The 26,564-nt window shown below is 38.5% G+C and overlaps 2 protein-coding genes across 10 annotated transcripts in view; one reads left to right on the top strand and one right to left on the bottom strand.

Annotated features, from left to right (window-relative positions):
* Window positions 1-2,554, top strand: part of arhgap12a (Rho GTPase activating protein 12a) — a 43,727-nt gene extending 41,173 nt beyond the window's left edge. For all 8 annotated transcript variants that reach the window (XM_065262156.2, XM_065262157.2, XM_065262159.2 and 5 more), the window contains one exon: window positions 91-2,554. In XM_065262156.2, the coding sequence (XP_065118228.1) occupies window positions 91-265 (175 nt within the window). In that variant the 3' untranslated portion in view covers window positions 266-2,554. The remainder of the gene's footprint in view (window positions 1-90) is intronic.
* zeb1a (zinc finger E-box binding homeobox 1a) lies at window positions 1,600-24,619 on the bottom strand. Of its 2 annotated transcripts, none has more exons than XM_065262154.2 (10): window positions 24,357-24,619; window positions 14,809-14,967; window positions 14,657-14,704; window positions 13,480-13,617; window positions 13,101-13,303; window positions 12,857-12,962; window positions 8,599-10,358; window positions 7,596-8,153; window positions 7,337-7,511; window positions 1,600-5,449 (listed from the first exon to the last, which is right to left on the bottom strand). In XM_065262154.2, exons 1-10 carry the CDS (start codon window positions 24,412-24,414, stop codon window positions 4,857-4,859), a joined length of 3,798 nt encoding a protein of 1,265 aa, XP_065118226.1. In that variant the 5' UTR covers window positions 24,415-24,619; the 3' UTR covers window positions 1,600-4,856. The 2 variants fall into 2 exon arrangements, with proteins under 2 accessions (XP_065118226.1, XP_065118227.1); XM_065262155.1 differs by lacking the exon at window positions 24,357-24,619 and adding an exon at window positions 23,385-23,625.
* Between the last annotated feature and the right edge of the window lie 1,945 nt (window positions 24,620-26,564).

Raw genomic sequence — 26,564 nt, forward strand, 5'->3', positions numbered from 1 at the left:
GTTGAATTTAATATACACATTCAAATAACTTAACAAACAAGAATTGTCACATAAATATTTTAAACCTTCCTTCTCTTATTTTCTCTACAGAGTGATACAGCATGGAGACGAGAACAGAATGACCTATCAGAGCGTAGCAATCGTGTTCGGCCCAACACTCCTGCGGCCGGAGACCGAGACGGCAAATATGGCAGTGCACATGGTCTACCAGAACCAGATCGTTGAGCTCATTCTTACAGAATATGAGAGCATATTTGGCAGGTAGGTCACACTCATGACGACCATTTGTCCGAACTCAACAGGCCAGGACTGCTGAAGACCAACCTGTTTACTGCTGAAGACCCACAGCTCTTTGTCTGGCAGTTCGAAAACTTAACTTACGTTGGTGTGTTTACATGACTATCTGTTATAGAAAAACCTCCACCAATTCTTTAACATAACAAAATGAACTCTTTGCCTGCATCTTTATTGGACTACGTTTTTACAGCAGTTTTTTTCCTACTGGATGTAACATTTTTGTTTGCACACAAACTTTTCCGTTCCCTTTGGATTACACGAGTTTTGGATCAATTACATTCCCATCTAAAGCACAGCAGGAGGGCTTTTGGAGATATTCGATTCGACTGAAAACAGTGATGCTTAAAGGACAAATTTGATAGTTTGATTTTAGATTTCCGTTTTGAGGATACTACATTTTACTTCATATCTCCATGGATGGAAAAGCACATCAAATGACTGACACAATGAACTGAGCTTATTACAGTATATAATGTAAATATTAATAATAATAAATCTCCTTGCGGTGATGGATCACATTTTTTTTAAGACAGACAGAAATGACCAATGAGATGATCGCTGCGGAGATGCACGCTGGAGTTACCGTGTTAAACTTTCTGGAAATGAGTTGTGGGGTACGTTCAAACATTTGTTGGCTTTGAGTCTCGTTTTTGAGTCTCAGACTTGATTTCCTGTTGATAATTCAATATCAAAGTGAGTTTCTGGACATACAGCTGGGTTCTTGCTGTATGTCAGATCAATTTCAGACTGTATGTGGACGCTCTTTGATTCCTGCCGTGGCACATTTAACCCTGAGAGGATACATCAGTTCCTTACCAATACCCGGACATGCATATTACAAAAACGCTTATTAAATACTGGAATACAGTACACTGTAGGACAAATATAACCGTCATACAGTAGGATTGTGAGGTACTTACTCGAATGATCTGTAAAAATGTATGATGGTACTGACATAGTATGTCCGTGGTGGGAAAAAAGAGTAAACGTATTAATGTAGTTTATTAAAATGTTTAATAAGTGTTAAAAAAGTTAATTCAATTGAATATTTGTTGTACCTTGCAAAGCTTTGGCTTATCAGAATAAAGATGAAAACTGACAGCTTGTGTTTGGTGTGTTACTACCAAAACTTTTCCAACAGGGGGCAGCAAATATTAAGCAATGGCACTGGTGCGGTTTTATTTTTGCAAGCAAAAATGAATGGGATTATTTTTTTCTGAGAGTGTAACAAAGTAAACGCTGTTGTGTTATTTTAGGCGTGCTTTCATTAAGGTAGAATAAGCCATAAAAAAAAACTACCTGTTGCTTCACTTCATTTTATTATATGGGGAATCATAAAAAGAAACAAAGGACGAAATCCTACAAATTATGGATTCATCATCCATTTCGGGGGAAAGTCGATAATACACACACAATGCAAAATTGGCACAAATGAAAACAAAATGAAGATGAAATGAATTGACTTGTTTTGGTTCCAGTTTCGCAATGTCAACACCAGTACAACAACATGAATTCATGCTCTTTCGTCACAGGTTTAAGGGTCAGTTATGAATAATTACTTGACTGAAAATACGGTCTTACTTTTAGGCTTTCTGTAGCAGTATAAAGTTACTTAACACTGTCAAGTTCAGCTTTTGTATACTGTTTATCGTGGCACTGAGATGAACTCTAAAACATATTACTGTGTTAAACTTGCAGTATTGTGTATTACACATGAAATAAATAAAGCAATACAAAAATAATACATATATAACAAGGTTCTAAAAACAAAACATTTGTCAATGACAATAATACTGATGGTAAACACAATATACACATGCATAAACATAAAAGAATAAACATTTAGCAATACATTTGAAATTAATAATACTGTAATGTTTGCTTAAACACAATCAACTAAAAACATTTCAATATCCTATACATCTATACCAAGTGCTGCTTTCATCCTGCACTCCTCTAGCAAATGAAAGACATTTTGTTTTCCTATACTTGTGTGTATAACTCCTGTATCATATTACATACTGACTTTAAGTAATATTTAGTCTCAGCTTTATGAATCTTAACTTGTGTAGTTTTTAGCTCTATTTGGCAAGCATGGGTTATCTTCAGCTCCACCCTTTTTCTTTACAATCCTATGGTTCATATCCTTCAAATGTAAAAATTGTGTGAAATTATTCTTCACCATACTAGTAGTTGGCTTGTTATAACTACTTGGTTTACTTACTCATCTTAATTTTTCATATGGTTTCAAACATAAAGTTGTACAAAGCATAAAATATTTAGATATCTGAATGAAACGCTGTAAAAGTTCCTTGTTGCACTTAAATGTTTTAGTTTAATCAATTTGAAATTACAACTAATTTCAACTTTCTTGACTAGTGAGAAATTGCTATAAATGATAACGGTTGAAAAAAAAATTAAACTTAAAAATTTTCAACTAAATTTTAACTTTCTTGACTAGTGAGGAATTGCTATAAATGATAAAGGTTAAAAAAAACTTTAACAATTTCAACTTTATTTTAACTTTTTGACTAGTGAAGAATTGCTATAAATGATAAAAGTTGAAAAAAATCAACTTTAAAAATTTGAACTTAATTGTAACTTTCTTGACTAGTGAGGAATTGCTATAAAAGTTGAAAAAAAAAATCAACTTTAAAAATGTCAACTTAATTTCAACTTTCTTGACTAGTGAGAAATTTTTATAAATGATAAAAACTTTAAAAATGTCCACTTAATTTCAACTTCTTGACTAGTGAGGAATTTCTAGAAATGATATAAATAAAGTAAAAAAAATCAACTTCATTTCAACTTTCTTGACTAGTGAGGAATTGCTACAAATTATAAAAATAAGCAACTTCTCACTAGTCAAGAAAGTTGAAATGAATTGTAAATTCAAGTTGATTGAACTTAAAATTTTAAGTGCAACAAGGAGTTTTTTTTACATTGGTTTTGTCAATAGCATGCAATTTACACAATTTACTAGATTTGTGTTGAAAATCAATGTTTGGTTGTATAGGGCTAGAAATACTAGATCTTTTTCTTATTTTAACAGTGTTGTTCATTTAGTTAACAATATTTGAACTAAAAGGGGAAAACAACAAAGACTATTTGCGTTAAAATCATTTCTACGCACTAAAAACCTGTACGAGCGTGGGGTGAACGTCACTAACAGCTAGACAACGTGCCATTTTGATTATCACAGGTAGAGGGCAGTGTTACAAACCTTTTGTACAATTTCTGGCACATCTGTACATCTAACACTAGCTTGTTGGGTTCTTGGCCAAAGTTGACAATTTATTGATCTTGTCTAATTCACTTAATTTCTTGGCCAGGTAACTAAACGTCTAGATTGTCCATCTGACTGTGGAGCACTATGTTAATATCGTAAATGACATTTACAGCTTGGCGGTCTTGCATAAGGCTGTGGGTGTGCAGTTCCTTAGATTATCTACTATGAACGGTGAAACACAGACTGACACATTACAACGTAAAGCCTACACAAAGGTAAATGAAATAACGCACTGGCACAAACAACGAACACTTTCCCTGACTGAAGTTTTTGTTTTTCCTTATGATTATGTCATGATTATTAAACACACATTGATTTAAAACAAACAAAACTGAGAACTGCTTTGGAGTGCTTGTTACAAAACACATTTTCTAAAATGAATTATAATTCGTTTGAATAGCACATTACAATGTATATGCTATCAGTAAAAGCATTCCTATATTTCTTCACTTAATGATTCATTTGATTTGACCTTCTCGATCTTTACAGATGAGCTCTCGACGGTGAAGTGCAAGCTAATTTCCTTCATAAGGCAGACAAACGATAAGATGGGAAAACAACAGCTCACCTGTTAAATAAGGTAAAAAATACTGAATGGTATCTTGAGGCATTATCCATGGGTGAATCTCACACAGAAATGCCTGGATCACGTTTCACCCCAAGATAAAAAGGAGAAAATATTCTTCTTTTTAGGACAATTAAGATGTTTGAATTGTGACAATGATCATTACTTTGATGTATACTTACAGGTGTACTTAACAATTCAATATTTCATGAAAATGTCCCATTGCAAAATAAAAATATAACAGTCCTTATTAACACGGTGGTGAATTTGCTTAATGCACAATACGGTTTCTTTTCATCTTGGGGTGAAATATGTTTTTTTTGACGGTTATTGTGAGATTCACGCCTGTAAGTAAACCGGTTATACCTGCAGTGCAGAATTTCGTTATTTCTTCTCAAAATACTGATTTCGTAAACTTCATTGGCAAATATAAAAGGTATAGAAATCTGACTGTACAGACAATAAAATTGAGGAAAAAAGAAAACATGAACACTGATAAATCCACATACCAGGGGGATTCGGTAACAGAACTAAGCAAAACGAGTCCCAAGAAGTCTGGACTCGTTTCTTTCTCCTTGATAAAGTTGAATGTTTCTTTGAAACAAGGAAAATACGGTTTGTAAATCAGGCACACCTGGGTTTTATACACAGTAAAGAGCTGAGACAGTTTCCATAGCAACTGGATGCAGAAGTGGTCACACTCTTTCAGTCATTTTCTTGCAACTCTGTTGCCATCTCTGCATGTTCTTCATCAATAATTTTGAGATTTAGGTCCTCCTCTCCATTGCCCGACTCCTCCATCGTTTCAATGCCACTCTCCATTTCAATGATGTCCCCCACTTCATCCTCAAGAGTGTCAGTATCTCGAAACTCCATCACTGAATCTCCTTCCTCCATCTCTTGTTCCTCGTGTGTATTCCCTTGTTTTTCTTCTGCCCCACTCTCCTCTTCCTCCTCGTCGTCGTCATAATCCTCTCCTATTCGAATAACTCTTATTTCGCTCATGTCCAGACCGGATAAATCCTCTTCCTCCTCTCCATCGCTCTCTCTGTCATCGGAGTCGAGATGAGAGGGAGGCGTGGAGGTGATGTTCGGTTCTGGATGCTCATTGGTCTCTCTCTTGCAGTAGGAGTATCGGTGGTTCATGTGCTGAGAGTAAGAGCCGGAGTGAGAGAAACGTTTCCCGCACTTGTCGCACTGGTAGGGCTTCTCTCCGGAGTGTAGTCGCGTATGCTCGATCAGGTGGTGCTTGTGTTTAAAAGCCTTTTGACAGATGCCGCACTCATAAGGTCGCTTACCTGGGAACAGTAATGATGGTGATGTTTGAACAAGTACAGTATCCCCAAAAAGAAATATTACACTTTGAAGATGTATAAATGTTATACATGGAGTGCTGGAGGAATGACATATTTTTGAAGTTGGTGTGACACTGGTTCTCTCGCCAAAAAGCTCTTTTATTTATCCCATGGACTTTTGGTTATCATAAATAATAAGCTCAGTTTTAAACAAAAGTTTATGACACTTGCACGTTTTGTCTAACAAGATGATCTTAAGAAATGAACACAAGTTATTAATTGTAAAGTCTAAATGCATTTACTAGAAATGAAAAGCTAACATTATGCTGCGTTCACACCAGCCACGTTAGAGGTGTCAAGCGCAAGTGATTTCAATGTTAAGTCAATGTAAAGACACATTGACGCGCATGGAGGTCTCGCGGCGCAAACTTGTGTCGCAGCTTCTGACGCAAATTTCCGTGTGAATGTCTCGATGACTAGAATTTCACATGTGGCTTTCACGCACGAATGAAGCGAGTACACTCAAGATGTTCAAGCTTCCAACTACGGGCGGTAGACGTGATTCAATGGTGATTTCTATGTTAAGTCAATGTAAAGACGCGTTGACACGTCGTCTGGAGGTCTCGCGGTACAAATTAGGCGTTTAGTGTGCCGCAGTAGACGCGATTCAATGACGTGAATTGAGCGTTGCCACAGGAAACGCGCAAGTTGAAAAATCTGAACTTTGGCGAAAACGCACCGCGATAACCAATCAGGAGCTTACTCTAGTATTGACGTGATTACAGGAAGCGAGCGGAGTCGCAGAAGCCCCTCCCATGACGAGAATTTCCGTGTGAATGTCTCAATGACTAGAATTTCACGCACGAATGAAGTGAGTACACTCAAGATGTTCAAGCGTCCAACTACAAGCGGTAGACGCGAATTTCACTGCCTTAAACGCATCTGGTGTGAACCCACAGTTAGACTACAAGCGAATTGCACCACGATCATGACATAAACGTCATCACCACCAAGCTTCTGACAGCTTTCAAATTTTATTAAACGCATTTAAAACATTTCTTGATAAGGAAAATACTCCGTTGATGAATTGCCCATGTTACGTTGTTTTTGAGATCGTAATGCATGATGACTTTTAAAGGGACACTCCACTTTTTTGATTTTGAAAATATGCTCATTTTCCAGCTCCCCTAGAGTTAAACAATTGATTTTTACTGTTTGAAAGCCATTCAGTCGATCTCTGCGTCTGACGGTACCACTTTTAGCATAGCTTAGCATAATCCATTGATTATTATCATCCAATGGTCTAATCAGATTCAATTGATTATGCCAAACTATGCTAAAAGTGCTACCGCCAGACCCGGAGATTGGCAGAATGGATTCCAAAATGGTAAAAATCAAATGTTCAACTCTAGGGGAAGCAATTTTTTTTAAAGTGCCGTGTCCCTTCAAAGTCTCCAACAATGTCTGTAGTATCATGTAGCAACTTGTTAGCAACCGTCCTTTTTAAGACACTTTTAAGTTTTAAGTTATTATTAAAGGAGTTTAATCAAAACCAAATAAAATAAACCATTTTACCTCGGGATGATGGAACCGTAAGTGCTAAAATGCTAACTCGCTTCTGGGTTTTGCCTAAAAAATACGTCATCCCTGTGGCACTCGGTTGATAACCAAGTAACAAATCTAGCAACATCTGCAAATAACCTATCTGGTATTTAAAATAAAAGTTAGTTTACAATTAATAGTTTAAATTTTTCATTAGCGTATCACATGTTTTTTTTTACCTCAGAACCAAACCAATTACGTGCAGAAAGTGTACTTGTGCCATCTTTTACAGATCTATATAGATTTGGGGCCAACTGATGTGATGAGTTATGCAGGTGTGTTACGTACCTGTGTGTTCGTACTTGTGTCGCAGCAGTGAGCTGCTTTTTTGAAAGATCTTATCACACAGATTGCAGGCATACATGCCGGCAGAAATCTTCTTCCTCTTCTTCTGGACAGGCGAATCTTCATCGTTCTGGTCCTCTACTCCTGACACGGAGTCGGTCGCAGCATCCGTCGCTTTCTGATGGACACAGATGAAATAGAAAATGAGGAAGAGTGCAAACAGAAAATTAAAAATTAGTCTGATGTGATTTGCTGTCCTTACCAGGGAATTGTTGAGTATCACCATCCCTTTTGTATTTGCAGTGGAGCTGTCGGCCGTCTGGACGCTGGAGTTGTTGTTGTACGTGTAGGTGAGCTGCGGTATGAGGATAGTTCGTTTGTTAGCGCCTATACACGGAACTCCTCCCTGCTCTGCAATGGCAACGAGTGTCGGCAATGACGCCGCCATGATGTTCAAAGAGCCTGTGCTCCCCTGTGTCACATAGATGGTGTTGCCTGGCAACGACTGCTTCTTGAGGCAGGTAAGGTTGAGTGGCTCCTTCTGGGTGGAGATTGGCAGCTTGGTGGCGACGCTGGCTTGAGCGGGGCTGGACTTGGGGAGCGAGAGGTCCAGAGGCTCAGACTGCAACTCCTCTTCCACGTCTTCTGTCTTTACAATGACAAGATCGTCGGTGGACAGGCTGGCTGGAGATGGGGCAGGTGAAGAATCAGTGCTGTTGGGTCTATTCTGGACATCTGTTGAAGTGTCATCAAGAGGTTCGGGAGGAGTGCAGGTGTCTTGACTTGGGTTCACCCCAGTGGAATCACACGGTGTGTTTTCCTACAGATAAGAAGGTTAAGTTAAACCTTATCAATCAAGCACATTCATGGGCAGTTTCCTGGACGGGGTTTAGATTAATCCTGGACTAGGCATAAGTTATGTTAGGACATTTTAGTAGTTTTAACAAACATACCTTACAAAAAACAATACTGGTTTGCATCTTGAGAACAAAATTGGTCTGATATGTCTTAAAGTTCAACCAAAAATGAAAATGTTGTCATCATTTACTCACATGTTGTTACAAGCCTGTATAAATTTCTTGATGAACATGAAGGAAGATATTTTGAGGAATGTTTGTAACCAAATCATTCATGAACTCTATTCACTTCCATAGTATTCTTTTTCCTACTTTATTTTTCCTTGACCGTTCGCGCACACGGAAAAGAGCCTATACTCTGGGCTTTACTCTTGTCTTTATAATAAATAAAACTTGTTTTGTGCTCACCTGCTGGTTGTTTTTCAGGTTGTTTGCACCCTGGAGCAAAATCTTCTTGGATCGCATCTTCTGGTACCACTTGCTGACCGACTCTAGAGGCAGTTTAACCGTCTTTGCAACGTGAGACAACTGCTCCTCTGTAGGCTCGGGATTCTGACTGTAGGCCTTCAGGAGAGGAAGGAGGCGCTCTGCTGCTCCACTTTTATCCTTATCAAGTAGAGAGGTGAGGGAGATAGTTGTAGGCGACCCATTGGCGTCAGTTTTTAGGCCGTCGATTCCGTTACGTTTGCCTGGGCTGTTATCGCAAACCAGACAAGTGGCATAGTTATGGAAGTTATCACCGCAGGCAACACCGCTGTGAACCGTTCCAGAATGTGAGACCGCATTTTCAACTGTTGTTTGTTTCCCTTCCTCTTTATTTCTGTCTGTGTCTGTATCCTCCTCTTCCTCTGTCTCCATCTCAGTCGGGGTTTTGGATGGAGAGGCGGCTTCTGTTTTGATGTTTTCGGACACATTTTGTAGCTTACAAATTTCCTCCAATGAACTGGTGTTTTCTGTTGTCACTTCCTTTTTTTCTGGTGATGTAAGTGTGTTCGTAGGCTTTTTTGGGGATGAGGTTATCTCTGCTGCCTTCGCCTCCACCGTTGGCGTGCCTTGTGTATTGGGATTGGCAACAGCGACCTGTCGAACAACAAGGCTTTGGGTCCCATCTGCTCTCCTCACCAGCAAAAGAGTTTGCTGGGTGAACTTTGGTTGCGACGCGCGGGCCTGGACCAACCTGGCAGCCTGTTCAGGTGTTATCTTGATGATGGACGCAGGTTTGCTGGGGTTTCCGGCTTGGACTGGCCTGACGATATTTATCTGTGTTGGTTTTGCATTGAGTGTGGATGATGTTTGGGTTTCAGTTAAGCTGGACTGGGTTGCTTGACCTTGCACCACGGTTGGCTGTGTGACATTAGACACAGTAGATGTAGCCTGTGCTGTATCGGTTTGTTCCCCAGCAGGCTTTGTTACATTTGACAGCGTTACAATAGGCTGTGTTGTGTTCGGTTTTGGTGCACCTAGTTGTGGGTTTATTTGGGGATTGTAGTTGATAATAATTTTGGCTTTTCCATCCTGGCCCACAACTGGCACGGAGAAGGCAGAGAGCATTTGCGACTGCGACTGCTGTGGCTGCAACACAACAGTTGGTGATTGTGCCTGCGTTGTCCCTACAATTTTGGTGCCTGTTCCATTCACGTTGGCACTAAGTAACACTGGCCTAGTAACGTTACCATCCATCGCCGCATTTAGCGCATTTTGCAGGTCACTAAGGTTGATGCTGATTGGCTGGACCAGCCCGACAGTGGGCAGCACCAAGGTCTGGACGACGCCTTGAGGTGTTGTGGCCTGAACTGGGCCTGCAACTCCATTGGCCACAGTTGGCGTTGTTGACGCAGGTTTGGTTTGATGATCGGGCTCCTGTTTGATCTGCTTCAGGGGGAGTTGCTCCTGTAGAGGCTTGTTGGTAATGTCCACCTTTTCTCTCAGAAGGATGTGTGTGGGCCGAGTAATGGTGAGAGCTTGCTTGTTGGTACCGTCCATCTTTTCTCTCAGAAGGATGTGTGTTGGCCCAGAAATGGTGAGAGCTGTTTTCACCCCAGGTGTTTGGGGCAAGCCGTTGACCGTCGGGGTCATGGTTGCACACTTCTTACTGCTAATGTGAGAACTGTAGGAGCCCGAATGGGAGAAGCGCTTTAGACAATTTGAGCACTCATACGGCTTCTCGCCTGGATTAAAATAGAAAGAGAGATGCGTAGAGAGATATGGTGAGAAACAGGAAAGATCATGATATTATTAGTTTTCATTAGAATAAATGAATTGTCACAGCAAGAATATTAGCTAAATACCACTTTATTCATTTCATTGGTATTTAACAAATTTGACTGTATTTAGCTGCAAAACCCTCTAAGTGCATGCAAGTTGCTTTAGCAAAAACCACCACAGGAGGTGGTGTTTGACGGTGTTTGCATCTGAGCTTTTCATGTACAATGTTCATACTTTACCCACATGAGTAATTTATATCCTAGTTTTGAGATTCAACACTTACTTGTAAACCCAAAGTTAAGGGCCGTTGACATTATAATGATGACTATAAAAATATAGTTTTAAAAATCATTTTATATTAAAGAGAATAGCGTTCCTCCCCTACTATAACGATACAGATACAATGAATGATATCTTTGGAATCACTTTCTGTAAGATATTAGATTACACAAACTACTAGATTCACTGTTTAGGGTAGGGTTGTGCCGATAGTATTGTGTATCGACTACTGTCAGACATATCGCCAATAGCAGGCTGTCATGACGATAGTTGCCGATGGTTATTATCATCATCATAGTTTCACATTAACATGCGCATTGCGTGCTTTTCCTCGCATTAGTGGTTTGTGGGCTTCACATTGTGTGAGAGAGCTTGTAACGCGCACAGATTTCTTCTCGCACGCACCTGAACTTAATGCGCGCATCTTGGATTCTTGCTCGGACCTGAATGCGCGCGGCATTGACTCCTTCTAGCACCTAAACTTGTAATGCGCATGATTCAGACTCTTCCTTGCACATGAGCTTGTAATAAACACGGCTCTGACTTTCCTTGCACTAAAGAGGTTGTTAGGGGCGCAAGGGTTTAAAACCAGCGAATGTGTTGTTCCCGCTTCCTGGCACGCAGGACATTTTAGAGCACAATGACGCGTTCGGATTAATGGCATTAGTTAAGAAGGTTACGGTCATGACAGTGTTGCCCTTGATTCTTTTTGTCCACCAATCAAGTGACTTGTCATAAATGAGTAAAAAATTAACAAATAAGTCAATGAGTAAACTACTGCCCCACCCCTGATACTATCGTGTATCGGCGATCTCACAGGCTAACGATAGGACGATCTCAAAAAATTGGGCATATCGCCCAACACGAGTTTAGAGTTATGCAAACTCAGTGTGTTAAGGACATCTGCTGGTTACCCGTAGACAATTACAAGCGTTTTTATTAAAGAAAATATGCAATACTAGCCATTGAAGGTAAATGATTTGTGCGAGTACTGTGCCTCGCGGGTGAATTAGCATAAAGTTAGTTTTTTCGTTCAGTGGTCAGTGCGGATGCTAATATAGTTATTGTTATAATGTGAATGTCCCTCTAATGTTCTTATATGTGACCCTGGACCATAAAACCTTTTTAATAAAAACCTTTTTAATAAAAACCTTTAAAGTTTTCCAAATTAAGTCCTTAGCAATAAATATTACTAATGATGATAAATATTTTTTTATATATTTACAGTAGGAAATTTACAAAATATATTCACATAATATCCTAATGGTTTTCGGCATGAAAGAAAATCAATAATTTTGACCCATACAATGTATTTGTTTTGTGTTCGAGGGTCACATTTGCATTATTTATTATTTCAACCATGTAAATTCACATTTTAGTTTAGTTAAATTTTTTATATAGCACATTTAAAACAACAGCTGTTGTGGCCAAAGTGCTGTACAATAGATAGATACAAAGTTGAGATAAAATAAAAGCCATCCATAATAGAAGAAATAACACAGTCAAAAGACAAGAATAATAAAAATACTAGACAACAAAGGGGACAGCGACAGACAGTCGCACTTTAAAAAAAATATAAATATATATTTTTTGTTATTTTAACTTAACAAATTAAGTGAAACAATTGTTTTTATAAGTTGTCAACTAATAACAAGTCAAAACTTAAAATTGTAGGTTGAATTGCCTTGCTTCAGGCTGCATTTTATTTGTATAGTGTAGTGTCAGTGTTTGCTTTCTGTTTCGAACAAATGCCAAAACTTTCACACAATGGCAAAGCTAACAGCGTGTCAAAGTTACTGAGACAAAGCATGTGAATATTTAATGAGGTATTGTTTTTTTTTGTATTGGTTGCCTTTTGCCATAACAGTTTAGCAGTGATAGAGAAGTTACTATAAAACTCTTACTCTTACTATAGGCTAACTGCAAGCTACTCAACATATAACGTAGTTAGCATAGTTACAAGTTTATTTTGATGTTACTTAAAAATAATGAACTGCACTTTTAAATATATACCCAACTGTACAATATATAACTTAATTTCTCACTTAAAATACTAATAAAACTATCAAATGTATATAACCGAGACAAAGCATGGTGATAAACAGCAGCATTTAACTACGTATTTTGCTAATATAACCTACAATATAAAGCAAATTCAAAATAATTTCTGCATGCAACTAACCGCTGTGGATACGAAGATGCTCTTTCAGATGATGTTTGTATTTGAAGGCCTTGGTGCATTCGTTACATTTGAACTTTCTGTTTCCACCCGATTGAGAAATTTTCCTCTGAAAAGAGAGAAAGAAGCACGGTCAAATGAAGGAAAAAGCTGTTGCTTAAGTGTCACAGACGATGTTTGACTGAGAACAAAGGCTTCCCGGGGCAAAGGTGTGAACTTCTCAAAGGTGTGAGTGGGGGTGTCGTACCTGCTCCCGGATGTGTCCGTGGGCGGTCATGTGACGGACCAGCTGCGTGCGGTAGGTAAAGGTGTAGCTGCAAAGGGAACAGCAGTAGTTGTCCTCGTTCTTCTCATGTCGGAGTCTAATGTGTTCTTTCAGAGAGGTCTGACGCTTGTAACCACGGGAACAGTGCGGACAGGTGTGCAGGTGGGAAAATGCGTCAGGAGTACCTAGGGAAAAAGAGAGAGTGAGGGTGAGCGAGAGGATTTGCACAGTTTAGAAAACATCAAGAACCAGAAACTGATGTTTACAAAATAAAATAAACTATAAAAGAAACAGAGATAAACAAAAGGCCAGGAGGGAAAAAGGAAGAATGAGGGATTAATACAGAAACATTGTTGGGTACCATTCTCATCGTGGACTCCCCTCTCTGGCGTGCCCTGATTCTCTTCTGGGGTATCTGGGTAAATATTCGTCGTATCTTGCTGCGAATCTTCACCGGCCACGACAATATCAGCATCTTCTTCGTCGGTCACACACTCCTCTTTCAAAAACACACAGGCAGATTAGATCAACTGAAAACACAAATGACCTTCTGTTACAGAAGGTTGCATCTCTAGTGATGCACTGATGCTGTACATTTAGGGGCTGTTTATACCTGGTCAATCGGATCAAAAGTGGACAAGAGAGACACATTCATGTTTACACCTGATACTCTTTTGTCCACTTTCGACTGTTTTGTCCTGATTACTTTGAGGGGGTGGTCTGGGGGCGAGTCCCTCTGCTGTCATTTAATCACAAGCAGGAGAAATGATGGGATTAAATTGATGCAAACTAATATTATGTCAGAGTGCCCTTTCTTGTATTGTAAGTAAACATGTATATGTAAGAGCTTTTACTGACATATTCAACGCAATTGATGAAATAAGCTTGCGCAACTTTTAAACGCTCGCAAAATGAAGGGGCGGAAAGCAGCGACTTCAATTTTATCAATGAAAGACCAAGATTGCGCTAAACACACAGAAGTCATGTCTAATAGAAAAACATTGAGCTCAGTACATTACATTAGATCAATAGGCGGAGAGTAGGCGGTCTTTTGTGGCTGGATCACAAGTGGACGATGCTAAATACAGGTGTGAAACAGGGTGTGAAAAGTTTTGTGCTTACGTCCACATTTAGAGGCTGTTTACACCTGGTATTAAGATGTGTTTTCGTCGATTGTGACCACCCCCTCAATAATCAGGACAGAAGCGGTTGAAAGTGGACAAAAATTGGATTAAAATATCAGATGTTAACGTGAATGTGTCACTCTCGTCCACTTGTCATCAGATTAACCAAAACTTATAAACAGCCCCTCACAGTCATTCCAACTTTTCAAAGCCCCAACACTCCATTTTATCAGTTCAGAGGTGTGGCCTGGAGGGTAGCACATGTTCCCCCGAAAGGTTAAAACCTTCAGTAGCCCTCATGCATGTTACACCCTGATCCTAATTTCCCTCTTCAGCCTAACGTTTACTGCTGTCCCATATGGCCAAAAGCTAAAAGCTCTGCGAGTAAGTGTGCATGGTTTGTTCGAGACTGACCTTTGATCCTTATTTCTTGTATCAAAGCATCTGGCCCCAGGCTGCCATCTGTTGAAAGTAAAAGATATATGTATACAAAATACGAATGTATGAACTCCAGCAGTACTTTTTAAAATTGATTTGTATTTAATTGTATTAGGTTCTTTACTCACCATCTTGGCTGACCGTGTCAGGCTGTCGTGAAGCTTTGAGCTGAAACACTGATGGCTTTCGGCCGGCATCGTCGTGAATACTGTCTTCCTCTACAATGTGCAGTTTGTCTTCATCATCTGAATCTGAGGTCGCCTCCGGCACGCTTCTGAAACTCCTCACTGCAGGTACAGAAGAAACACGTGTTCAGTTCAACAACAAAAATAAATGTATAAACTGTGTCACAAATTAAATGAATATATACGCCATTTTTGACTCTGTATATTTAGAAGAGACGTGTGCTTACAAACAGGATGTTGTAATTATGTGGTGGTGTCTCTAATCTGTGACTGCTGTTTTATACTAGTAGTTTTATCTTTGTGTGAAAGACTAAGTACTTAAACGTAAACAAAAAAAGGATATACAAAGACACACTTGCATCACTTGGCGCAACAATAAATGTACTCAAACAATTAAAGGTAGTGTTTTTGTTTTAAAGACAGGAAGTGGGATTCGGCTATTTTTAGATCAGTTTCCTGCTGAGCAGATAGACGTTTTTTACCTGCTGTGCGACATCATTAGAGATGAAGCAGGAAGGAAGAAAGGTGGAGGGTTTAATGTTACTTTATAAAAAAACACTTATACGTACGTAGTATCGTTGATATTTCCTTTCTGCGAGATTCAGTTTTTAAATGAGATACTGAAAAGCCGATTTTGTGTCCACGTGATAAATGATTCCAGATGTGCAAGTGTCAACTGTGTGTTTTAAAGTACACAGCAGATCATTATCTATTATTTATTTGTCTATTTTCTTCTGGTGCTTAAACAGCTGGCACATATAAACAGGAAATGATGTAAAAGCGGCCAAATTAAGAAAAACTGGTTCCTCTCTAAGCTTTCTGTTCCCTCAAATGTGTTGACACCCGGGTTATTACACAAATCTTTTGATGTCAGAATGCATCTGATTTGACAAAAACATGCAAGAGAGAGATTACTGATGTGAAGAGCGGTACTTCTGGGAAAACAGGTATTTGTGCTTAACAGATGGATATTCATTTAAGGACTCTCTCTGTTCTCACAGTAGATTCATGTCTATTGGCCCGGGACAAACCTGATTTAAATGCCAGAGGTATGTTTGGAGATTTGTCTGGAAATGTGAAGTGAGTGTCTTCAGATCTATGATATATTAAAACTTAAGTACAAGAAATTAATGTTTAAGTTACTTTCATAATAGGAAAGGAATAACAAATACTATTGAAGTCAATGGTTACCGTCAGCTGTGTGGTTAGTTACCATCCAGAGGTCTTCTCAGGTCCAAAGAAATGTACCCGACCCGAAATGACCAAAATCGCTTTTTACCCAAACCTAACATGCATAAATCTTTTTTTTTTTAAAGAAAGATCCAAGTCCGACCCAACCTGTGGCAATTTATTTTTTAACCCGACTGGACCCGAATGTAAACAGCACTGACGTGTGCGCAGTCTGTAGCCAGCACGCACCAGTCAGGCAAAAAGAAACCTCAGTGCATTCAGTCTGGCCCGGTGCAACCAATTTGGCCTGCTGCTCCATTTATTTTCATTTGTTATCTGACGACGACACCACTAACCGCTAAAAAGTGCATTCAAAATTGATTGACAGGTGTGTCTCAACGAAAATTAACCTACTGCCAGGCAAATGCAAACGCTCTTAGCAAACAGAGAGGGGGTTGGAAAAGGACTTGATGCACACACACAGGTAAGTTTGGGTCTTCTCGGGTCCGTTCGGCAAAAACACATTTACTTCAAATTACCCAAAACCGATGCCGCTTATACTGTCCGAGGCACACATGAAACTTTTAGACCTGAACCCGCTCGGGTCGGACCTCCGGTTTTCAAGTCTAATGACGCTTTTCCATTGCACAGTTTGTGTCATCTTACTTTTGTGAGCTTTTCCACTGGGTGCAGTACGTAGTACCCAATACATTTTTAGGTACCACCTCCATTGGGCTTCCAAGCGACCCAAGCTGATACCAAAACGTGATGTGAAAAAACTGTAGATCACTGATTGGTCTGAGAGAATCGTCACTATCAGCATCAACGCTATAATGCAAGATTAGCTTTACCTTCATTCTAGCTTGCGCTGCCTCGACTAAACCTGTTGTCATCTGAGCTTTGCAGTAATTTCCCAAACTCTCTTTTAGCGATGAAAAACATCCACAGGTTGGAAGAGCAGTTTAAAGAACGTAGGAAAACCTCATGATTTCAGAAAAAAAGAATCAGGAACACCTTAAGAGATTTTTCAGACTTGCAGTTTGTGGCGGCACATTCACGATGCGCACATCCGCATATATGCTTAAATGCAACTTAAATGAGGCTCAGCGGAGCGCGTCGACCAACACCACGGGTGTTTGTACAGAAACTGTCATGTGAGACAGAGGTAGTGATAAACGCAATGTGCAAACATCTATTTGTGGTGTCAATTTTAATTTTGTGGCGGACTCAGAAATAAATTAATGTATGGGAATGTCCAACGACGCTCTCACTTGTATGATGTCACATCAGTAGGCAGCGCAAATATAACGACACGTCTATAATCCCTCCTACTCCGAAGTGTCACTAAACTTGATGGAAAAGCTAACCAAGCCAAGTGAGGTGAGCTGACCCAAACCAAACCGTGGGGTACTATGCAATGGAAAAGCACCTTAAGTGGACCCGTGAAGCCCTCCATTACCATTATTTATCAAAATATCTCAGTTTGTTGTCAAAAGAATAAAGAAACTCATACAGGTTTATAACAACATAACCGTGAGTTAATATTACAGAATTTTTATTTTTGAGTGAACTATCCCTTTAATTCACAACAAGTGTTAATTTGTGAATAAAATTAAGGCCTGCAGTGCAGGGGCAAGGTTGTCTGTGATTAACATCTTATTATTATTGTATTCAGTTCTTCACATGAGGTTACTGTATCAATACAGAAGATTGTCCTGGTGCACATGCATGTTTGTTGAATGAAAAGTTACAGCGTGAAAATTGTTCAGAATGATTTCTCTTAGATTTTTCCTAAAACAAGAAGTCATTCAGTTTTAATAAGAAGTGCAAGGTGAAGAAACAATTTTTGGGTACATTCGCTTTCATAAGTGTGTTTATGTTGTGCACATGAACGACCTGTGTGACAAATTGTATTTGCAGGTAAAACTGCTCCAGTGTGACCTCATCATCAACACAATCCAGTCGCCATGGCAACCTCTATTTTATGTGCCATTTCCTTGGATGAGGTGATTTGGCTTGTTACAGGGTGCACCTGCTACCATACACACACACACTTGACATAAGAGACATGAAATGTATCGATTAAAGTAGCACTGGACTTTTAAGTCAGTTTTGCCAGTGATAAAACTGAAACAGATTAGTAAAACAGCCTGGTTTACATCTCTGACCTGTTGCTTTTCTGAGGATGGTAAACAAATGTCTTTAACAAAAACACATTCAACAAATTTGCCAGCATAATATATAACATAATAAAGCAGGTGACACTGTAGCACCACAAAACCATGGACCAACTGATAATGCTCTCATTTGATAGCAGCTAGATCGGTTTGCATCTGGGCATTTTAAAACTAAGTGTGAAGAAAGTAGTGCAAATATTGCAGGTAGTGTAACCACAAAATATGAAGAGTTCAGATGCAAAACCTTTTAAGTGCGTCTGGCATGTTTTCTTGTAAATAAGCATTTTTGTTTAGGTTCAGTAATTTAACTTTAATGGAAATTAAAAGATTATTAGTCAGTAACTAAAATGCCTTATTTTCACAAATGTCACTTTAGTCATTTCATTGGTATTTAACAAATTTGACCGTAAAACCCTTTAAAAGGGACATATGATGAAAATCTGACTTTTCCACGTTTAATTATTGGGTCCCCAGCAGTGATGGGACTAACGCATTACAAAGCGGTAACAAGCATGTAACAAAGTATTTTTTAAATTCAGTTACGCAGTTACAATTTCTGAAATTTAAATGATTTTGTTACTCGCGTTACTCTATTTTGTTCTGCCATTTAGTGCAGAGATCAACTCACTGCATTTTAAAGGGATATTTTACTAAACAATTACCCACACTCATGTTTGTAAATTTCTTTTCTGGGGCACCATTCACTTCCATAGCATTTTTTTCCTACTATGGAAGTCAATGGTGCCCCAGATCTGCTTGCTTACAAACACTCTTCAAGGTATCTTCCTTTGTATTCAGCAGAACAAAGAACTTTATGAACAACTTGAAGGTTAGTAAATTGACAGAATTTTCATTTTTGTGTGAACTAATCTCTTTAATGTAGCTTTAAAAATATGCAAACCATATGTAACATTACAGACATATGTTAAAGTTATCGAGTACTACAATAGAGAGATTTTCATTGCCTTGTGCTACATGTACTGCCAGTCTGTGTGTGTGTGTGTGTGTGTGTGTGTGTGTGTGTGTGTTTATGTTTAGGTGCTGTGTGTATTTGTGTCTTGGGACATAATCAATTTTAAACAGCTTTGGGAGCAGCCGCCACTGCGATCTCTGTTTTCCCAGGTCTAATAAGAGCCTTAATATACCCACACCATGCAACCCAGGTGAGACCAATTAAACACACTGCACCATCTTCTGGTCCATTTTCTTTCATTCATCCCCAAGTCTTATCTACCAAAATATTTCTGCTTAAAATAATATTTTCACAAGTTTTTTGTCCTAATTTGAATCACTACAAACATATTTAAATGTATTCTTGTTTATTTAAAAATCAAGATCTCTTACAATGGAAGTGGGTCTGTTTGACGTTGTTTAGAAACAGTAATAGTAGTTTACCGTGGCAAGTACAGTGCAATATCGGGAGCAACTTTTCACAGATTATACATCCATTTTCCGGACCTGAGACTATACGTTTAAAATAGTATGCATTTTAAAATGTATGCATTGGCTGTTTTTCCTTTGTACTTTCTAGTGTTTCACTGCAACATTGATTATTGTTTTTTTTAAAGGCCTTAAGGAGGCCTTCATCTTTTTGCTGTAGTATTTAACATCACTTACTTCTGTGGATTAAGATTCATTTCCATCTTGCATGGAACCCAGAATATTTCTTGTAATTCCCCTGAAAACACAAGTCCCTCCCTGCAACCTTCCCCCACCCTTCTAAAAGAAAGAGATGAGTACTCCCCTTTACCCTGAGAAACTTTCCCCCTGCCTGCAAAGAGGCGGCAAACCACTGGGAGAGATTAGCATGCAAAAAGAGCTCACCAGCAGTCACAAGCCCCCCCAAAACACATGCACACATTGAAATGTGAAAAGCTCTTTAATGGCCTCACATTTCCCGTTTCCATTAACAGGGAAGTGTAAGAAGAGCTTAATTCTACAGGTGTTCGTTTTGTTGTCTTTGCCCGTCATTCGCATACATAAACCTCACCTTTACAACTTGCATTAACACACGCATCACACAAACAATGGGGGGGAGAGGAGAAAACAATATGCATCATTCTGCTCTGATTTAACATAAGAGAGTATCACGAGAACGACCTCAAGCGTTCTGACAAACTGCATTACACACTACGAAGTCAGTGTCATCTGTGTCTGTCATATTCAGAAAGAAGCTGTTTATGCCTTATTAAAAAAGTCATTGCAGATTATGAAATTAAAATATCAGCTGATGCCCAGTTTAATTCAACCATCTTAAAACAAACTTTATTCAGTGAACCAAAATAAAGTTTATTATTGGAAATATCAACAAAATAATCTATGCTTCATTGTTTTAAGTGTAAATTCCTATGATGAAATAATAAATATTCGTAAATAGCTCGTTAAAGAAAATCCTAAAAAAAATCCTGATAATTTACTCAACCCTATGCCATCCAAGATGTTTATGTCTTTCTTTGTTCAGTTGAGAAGAAATTATGTTTTTTGAGAAAACCATTGCAAGAATTTTTTCAATTTAATAGACGTTATTGGGTGATTCTCGCGAAATTAGACTTATGAGGTGTCATGAAACATTTTGATTAAAAAAAGTAAATGCAATCAAAATAAGAAGCATACAGTTACAAACATCTCTTCATGTACTATTCTGCACATGATTTCAAATGACATCTTACAAACCAAATTTGGTTTTTTCCACATTTAAGGGGAAAATTTTCATTACTGCAATGTGTCCATGACTGGATTTGGGTTTTTTGACATGGAAATATTTATAATTAAAAAATCTAAAAAATAAAAAGCTTCAGTGCATGTTATACTATAAACATTTACAGTAAAGAAACATGTGGTATTTGGGTATCATTGGTAAATGTAGAGACAATAATAAGGAATATAAATGTGTCCAAGACCAATTTTCTAATCCTCCACAACAATTTTCAATCATTGTTTAAGCCCTCAAGTAACTAACATTAAAAAAAAAATAGTTTGAAGGGACATAATTGACTGTGACACTCAAGATGGCTACCAGGTAAGCAGTTCTTATTTTTTCTCTCCAGATAAAAGTTAAAATTTTGTTTGTCATAGTACCTAGACAACTTTTTAGTTCTCATTACAGAAACATGAGTTATTTAATGTAATATCATGTTGCGGTAATGATAACTTTTGAAAATGATAATCTAAAAAATTTAAATAATTCTATAGAAAATATTTTTGAATTCTCTAAAAATAATGGTTATAGTAAGTTCAGACTTTAATCTTATATGTGCAAAAAATGGCCTCAAAGGCCTTTTAAAAATTCTGATGCTGGACACCTTCTAAATCTGGATTTTGTAAGAATCACCCTATTGGAACTCAACAGTTCACAGTTTTAATGCAGTTTTAAATTTTACTTTCAATGCAGCTTCAAAAGATCCCAACCAAGGCATAAGGGTCTTATTTAATGAAGCGATCATCATTGTCGGCAAAAAAAATAAAAAATGGGTACTTTTAAACCACAACTTCTTGTCTTGCATTAACCGTGTGACGTGCCACTATGACCTTACGTATTGCGTAATTACGTTGAAAGGTCACACACTACATATGCGAAACGCACACTTGCGGACTAGTGCAAGACAAGGGGTTGTGGTTTAAAAGTACTTTTTTTTTTCTTGGCAAAAAAGGTGATTGTTTCACTAGATAAAACCCTTATGCCTTATTTGGGATCATTTAGGGCCTTTTGAAGCAGCATCGAAACAGCAATTTCAAACTGCATTGAAACGGTGAACTGTTAAGGTCTAATAAAGACTATAAAATTGAATAAAATCCTATAATGTTTTCCTTGAAAAACTTAATTTCTTCTCGAGTGAACATGGAAAGACATAAACATCTTGGAAGACATGGGGGTAAATTAATGGGATTTTTTATGAAAGTGGAATATTCCTTTAAGTATGCCTGTTATAAATAGGCTATAGTAACACTATTACTACATACACATTTCAATACTGATGGGGGCAAAATGTCACATTTAAAACATTATTTACATTCTGCACCCATCAATGTGAAACACCTGCCTTTAAATTCATCAAAGCTCTCGCTCATCATCAAACACGGGTAACAGGAAATACCATTTTTAACTGCAACCAGAGTTTGACAGTCCTGGTATATGAATCACACACACGTGCTGCTCCCTCCCAACTCGGGCAAAAACCCAAACGGGCAAAAACACTTGTAAAAATGTAAACAAACGACTTAACCACAAACTCGTGTGATCTCTACTGCGCCTACATTACATTGCTCTGGATTGAAACACAGAGCTCGGTAGAAATTGAACCAATGAAACGAGCTTTGGGTGGACCACAGCGTGACCTCATTTCCCCTAAAATCGTAATGTCTCGTGTATGTCAAGTGGGAGTCCTCGGTTGCACTTAAAAATTAAAATAGCATTCACTGTGAGCTGCATACTTCCTCGTGGTCACGTGACGCCGCCCGTTCATAAACACAATACGTCAGTCCGCGCTATAACCTGTTCACCAACGCTGTGTATTTATACACACCAAACTTTCATACATTATAACCATTCGTCGTTGCTCAGAACAGTCACAAAGCATAAAACTGTAAACCACGAGTTCTCGACAAATTAAAACAGCGGAGCAGTGCCTCGAGACCTGTCCATGCAGGGCTGCGAATAATATCTTTGTTTCCCCACAAAGAAATACATGTTGAATACGCCAGGCTCGTCAAAACTGTTTTAGTGTGAGCAGCAGACTGTGAATTTTAGCATCAAATGTGTAGAATTACAAAAACGAGACGATGAAGGTACCTATGTAGGTGTTTCGTCACCTATCCTACCTGGCTCTTCTCCGACATGCGAGCGCTGCCGCCCCGCCCTCACTGCAGCAAATAACGGTCCACACCGCCATTACATAAATACCTCACGGGTGACGGTGATCTAACGGTGATATCTAAAGGAAAACACATCCAACAACCACATCGGGTGCTACATAACTCCGTATAATATACTTCACATCCACTTAAACTGCACGAAAATGAAAACAAACAAATAAACCACCCGCGTCCAGCAAAGACGCGCGGGCGCCCAAAATATAAAAAGCATGAGAAAAGACCAGATCCATGGTCAATTTGGTGATGCAAACGATGCGGTCGACATTGCACGTCTGCCATCAAACACCATCTTCTCTCTACCTGCACAAGTTGCCATTTGCCGTGGCGTGCGCTGGGTGCCTCGCTTCTCTCGCGCAGATCGCGTATCACGCACTGATTTCCGTTTACCGCTCGTGTATTCGCTGCTCTGGAGACAGGAGGAGGACGACGGACGGTAAAAGAGGACATTGGCTTGATCCGTTGTCTCCTCACCGTTCAGGTAAACACGTTGACGGCTCCTGTGCGCGTCACGTCGCAGCGCGCGGTGTCATACGCACGCACAGGCAGGAAAAGGTTGCGCTGTGCTCATAATGTGAATGGTAAACTGTGCTACGTGATCACGGTGAGGCTATTTAAAGTGAAAGCGACATCAAAGCACGACTATCTGTGTTAAGAAGAGGCTAAATGATCAAGTAATGTCTGTAAAAATAAACCAACTTTACTAAATGATTTCGCCATAAACAGTTAAAGCACAGGCACAGACTTTTTGGGCGTGCATGCATTTGTGACATTGTTGTTAACACTGAGAATAACTGGACGCCCTTTCGTGTTATATTAAATTTGCGATTAAAAAAGTTTTTAGTGATTTATGACAACAAGAAAATAAAAAACCCAGCAGACAAAAAAAGTCAAATTTATTGTCAAAAGTATGTGCCAGTTTTTAATGTGTTAACAGAAAGCACAACCGTGCTCCACGTTTCTATAAAAGACTAATACTGATAAACGTAATTCTCACTTAACCTTGTTGTAAAATAATTGTTTAAAAAGTATTTAGAAGTTAAGAAGCTAGTGCATGCTAACGGGTGGAAAAGCACGCGCCCTTCCGTATAACGGTCCGGGGAGACTCAGGTATAACGGTGCAGTAACACTGGGACAGCCTACTCTCACACTTCAATACTTACAAAGTCGCCATTAAACTACTCTAAAGGTGAAAAAACCTCACGCAGTAAAATGAAAACAACTTCTCTCTTTCATGTTTCTTTGTGCTGTCTGAATTCAATATGTGGGACTCACCGCTGTTGCGTCGTGGCTGTGTCTGTTTTCTCCTCTGGCACCTGGGGCCATCCGCCATGATTTTTGTCTAAACGCAGCTTTGCGGAGTGTGAACCCCTTCTCTTCCATTACCCCCTCCTCATAACAGCCCCCAGTCTGCACCTGGTTTACGACATACTGCTTTACGACATCACCTTCTTAGTGAGAACACCTCTCTGAAACCCCTCCCTATTTTGGCAGACGTCCCACTTTTATATCTGTTGTACCGTTCTGGGCTGATACTTATAACAGGCGTTTATTACATTAAATAGGTGACTTGGAAGAAGAGTTTTGTAGGGTTGTTTTTGCTAGAAATAGGAATGTTGTATTATGAAGTGCGCCCCCGACTGGCAGGGAAGTCCGATGACGTATAGCTTAACTCTGTAAATGCAAACGTTAGTATGTTTAAAAAAAATGTTAGATGTTTAAAAAAATAAATAAAATAAAATGTTAATATGTTTTACCCCAAATCTAATACAGCATAAAAATGAAACGTGTTTTTGGATTGTGACACATTTTTCATGACATGATGTAACCACACGTAATACCAAAAAGTGTCATTACTGTATTACCTTTTGCATTTGGCAATTTTGAAATTGCAATTCTTAATAGGCTATATATACTACTTAGAAATATAATTTTCCTTTTGCATTACAACGAGGAAAAAAGTTATTTATTTTTTATTTAAAAGGACTCTTAGACTTTATTTGACTAGTCTTAAAAACATTTTGGGCTGCAAAATGACCCCATATTATATTAATACAAACGTCTGATGCACAAACTTACACAATGCCATTTTAGTTTACTAGTAGCATTAGCATATTGTTGACATGATCTGCCCTAAATGCAGTAGATCTGTAGTCAAATTATAAAAGTGCATTTACGGTGAGCAGTTGTTAGTAGTGTTGTTTTTGGCAGCCTGTTTTAATTTTAGTTTTAGTCTAGTCTTTGTGTCAAGCTGGCATTTTAGTTTTTATTAGTTTTAGTCACGTTCATAATCTTTTAGTCTAGTCAAGTTTTAGTCGACTAAAAGTCTGGGCATTTTAGTCTTATTTTAGTCAGACTTATCCATGATTATTTTAGTCTAGTTTTAGTCGACGAAAACTGATGACATTTTAGTCTAGTTTTAGTCAGTGAAATTGTATTTTAGTCTCTTTTTAGTAATGCAATTCTATTTAACCCATATAATATAATGACCTAGTAGTAGTATAGACAAAACAATATATTCTTTCAGCCAAACCCATTTCAAACAAAAGTTATATTATTGTTACCTTATAGACTCAAGAATACATCCATTCCAGACATGGAAGATGCTCTGATTTGAATAGATATTTATTTTACTATCCTCTGAGTGAGTGACTTGACTGTTCGTAAGAGTCTACATAAAAGTTTACATAATCAAAACAGAAGTAGTCTAAGCAAACACACACACACACACACACACACACACACACACACACACACACACACACACACACACACACACACACACACACACAAGCACAAACTACAATCATACAAATATGCAATTATATATTATAGTTTATAATTCTGCATCTGTACCAGTGTAGCTAATGGACTTTGGCTTAATCTAATCTTAAATGTCAGTATAAATCCAAGCAATTTTGGAGAATTACTAAATGTTTTTCTTGTAAGTAAAGTAAAAGTCAGCTTTAAGAAAACAGCAGTTGTCTATTAAGAAAAGCAAAGTTGTATGATTATGTTCTAGTAGGCTACAGGTGTCTGATTGATTTAATACTCAAGTATTCAGCCAAGTATGTTTTGTTCATTTAAATAATAAATAAGTGTAGTTATTAAGCATATACAAAACAACGAATGTCTTTAGCATAGATATCTTTACAATGTTTCAAAACGCAACGCAGCACAATGTCATTTAAACAACTGTTACATGATATAAATTGGTACATTGTTATACTGGTGGTGTCAGCAATCAAAGCTATACATTTTAATAGGCTTGTTCAACTGACCTGAAAGTGATGCACAGGATTATTTTGGACTTTTCTTTTACATTTGGAGCCAGAATGCTGCGTGTTCCCGGTCGGAATCCTCGCGCGGCTACAACTTTTCTCATGTAGTGAAAGCGTTTTGTGCAGCATTTAGTGGAAATGTGTTTATCTTCAACAGCGACTGCCATGAAGAGTCGTGTCCGTAAAAGGGAGAGGATCTAAG

Source organism: Paramisgurnus dabryanus, chromosome 6 (assembly GCF_030506205.2).
Source record: "Paramisgurnus dabryanus chromosome 6, PD_genome_1.1, whole genome shotgun sequence".
Classification (NCBI taxonomy): domain Eukaryota; kingdom Metazoa; phylum Chordata; class Actinopteri; order Cypriniformes; family Cobitidae; genus Paramisgurnus; species Paramisgurnus dabryanus.